The sequence below is a fragment of the Dendrobium catenatum genome, unplaced genomic scaffold, assembly GCF_001605985.2.
Source record: "Dendrobium catenatum unplaced genomic scaffold, ASM160598v2 original_scaffold_18024, whole genome shotgun sequence".
NCBI classification, from domain to species: Eukaryota; Viridiplantae; Streptophyta; class Magnoliopsida; order Asparagales; family Orchidaceae; genus Dendrobium; species Dendrobium catenatum.
In genome coordinates this window covers 1-924 of record NW_021336484.1, presented here as the reverse complement: position 1 = coordinate 924, position 924 = coordinate 1, and the positions used below count along the sequence as shown (strand labels likewise).

Sequence of the window (924 nt, the reverse complement as noted above, 5' to 3'; positions counted from 1 at the left end):
CTTCATTTTCTTTATAGCCTCTTTAACTTCAGTTTTACTAATACGCCGATAAAAGCATAAATCTTTATTTTCATTTAGGGTGTTAAGGTCACTATAGTCAATCTTATTTTCACAATCTTCATTAAAAAGTTTAGCAAAATATCTCATCCATCTTTGTTGAATATCATGAAGCACAAAAATACCTGGGGAATCATAATAGCTTGGTGCATCATGGAAAAGCATGGCTTCACGTAATCTATGACGCTTTCCTTCAGTTCCAGCATACTGAAAAGTAGTATGCACTGCATAAGGCTCCAATCTGAGTTGCTGATATATGGACTGTGCATGTCGAAATAGAAAAGGATTAAATGCAGAATTTGTAGTTCCAAAATAACATTGACCAGAATGCAGTGAGGATATAATGAAAAATTTTACCCTTTAAAAAAGAAACAGAATCATTAAGCATGAATTTTTTTTTTCTTCAAAAGTTTGCTTGAGGATAGTCAAGCTTGTAAAACAACTTACTTGGACAAAGTATGTGTGCCCGCTGCAAAATATGCTCGCTGACAAAATTCCCAATTTGAGATTTCCATCATAGGCAAAAACAATGCCATTTTCACCTTCAACGGACGGGCCTAAAACTTTGTGAACAAGATCATTAAATCCACTCTGGTCCCATAGCTTTTCATTAGCCAGAAGAAGATCTTTCCACTCTTTGGCCAGCTTTTTTGAAGTATCAGTTGGACGCCAGAAGAAAATTCCAATATTATAAGCACCACTCACTGGTAACAAACAATTAGTGGAAAGAAGAAAAAAACAACTATTAATAAGAGCCCTCAAGTTTCAGATATCAAAAGTTCTTAAGCATAATAACTTTTTTCATCAGGTCGTGAGTTTAAGGAAACATATTGCAAAGACAATCAGAAGAGTTAAGAACCATCGTTC

At 34.6% G+C, this 924-nt stretch overlaps 1 protein-coding gene across 1 annotated transcript; it reads right to left on the bottom strand.

Annotated features, from left to right (window-relative positions):
• Positions 1-174: 174 nt before the first annotated feature.
• On the bottom strand, positions 175-799 carry LOC114578416 (arabinosyltransferase XEG113-like; the record flags this gene model as incomplete). Its single annotated transcript, XM_028691585.1, has 2 exons — positions 175-318; positions 505-799. Coding segments are annotated over 2 exons (439 nt in total), but the record flags the coding sequence as incomplete, so codon positions are not given.
• Between the last annotated feature and the right edge of the window lie 125 nt (positions 800-924).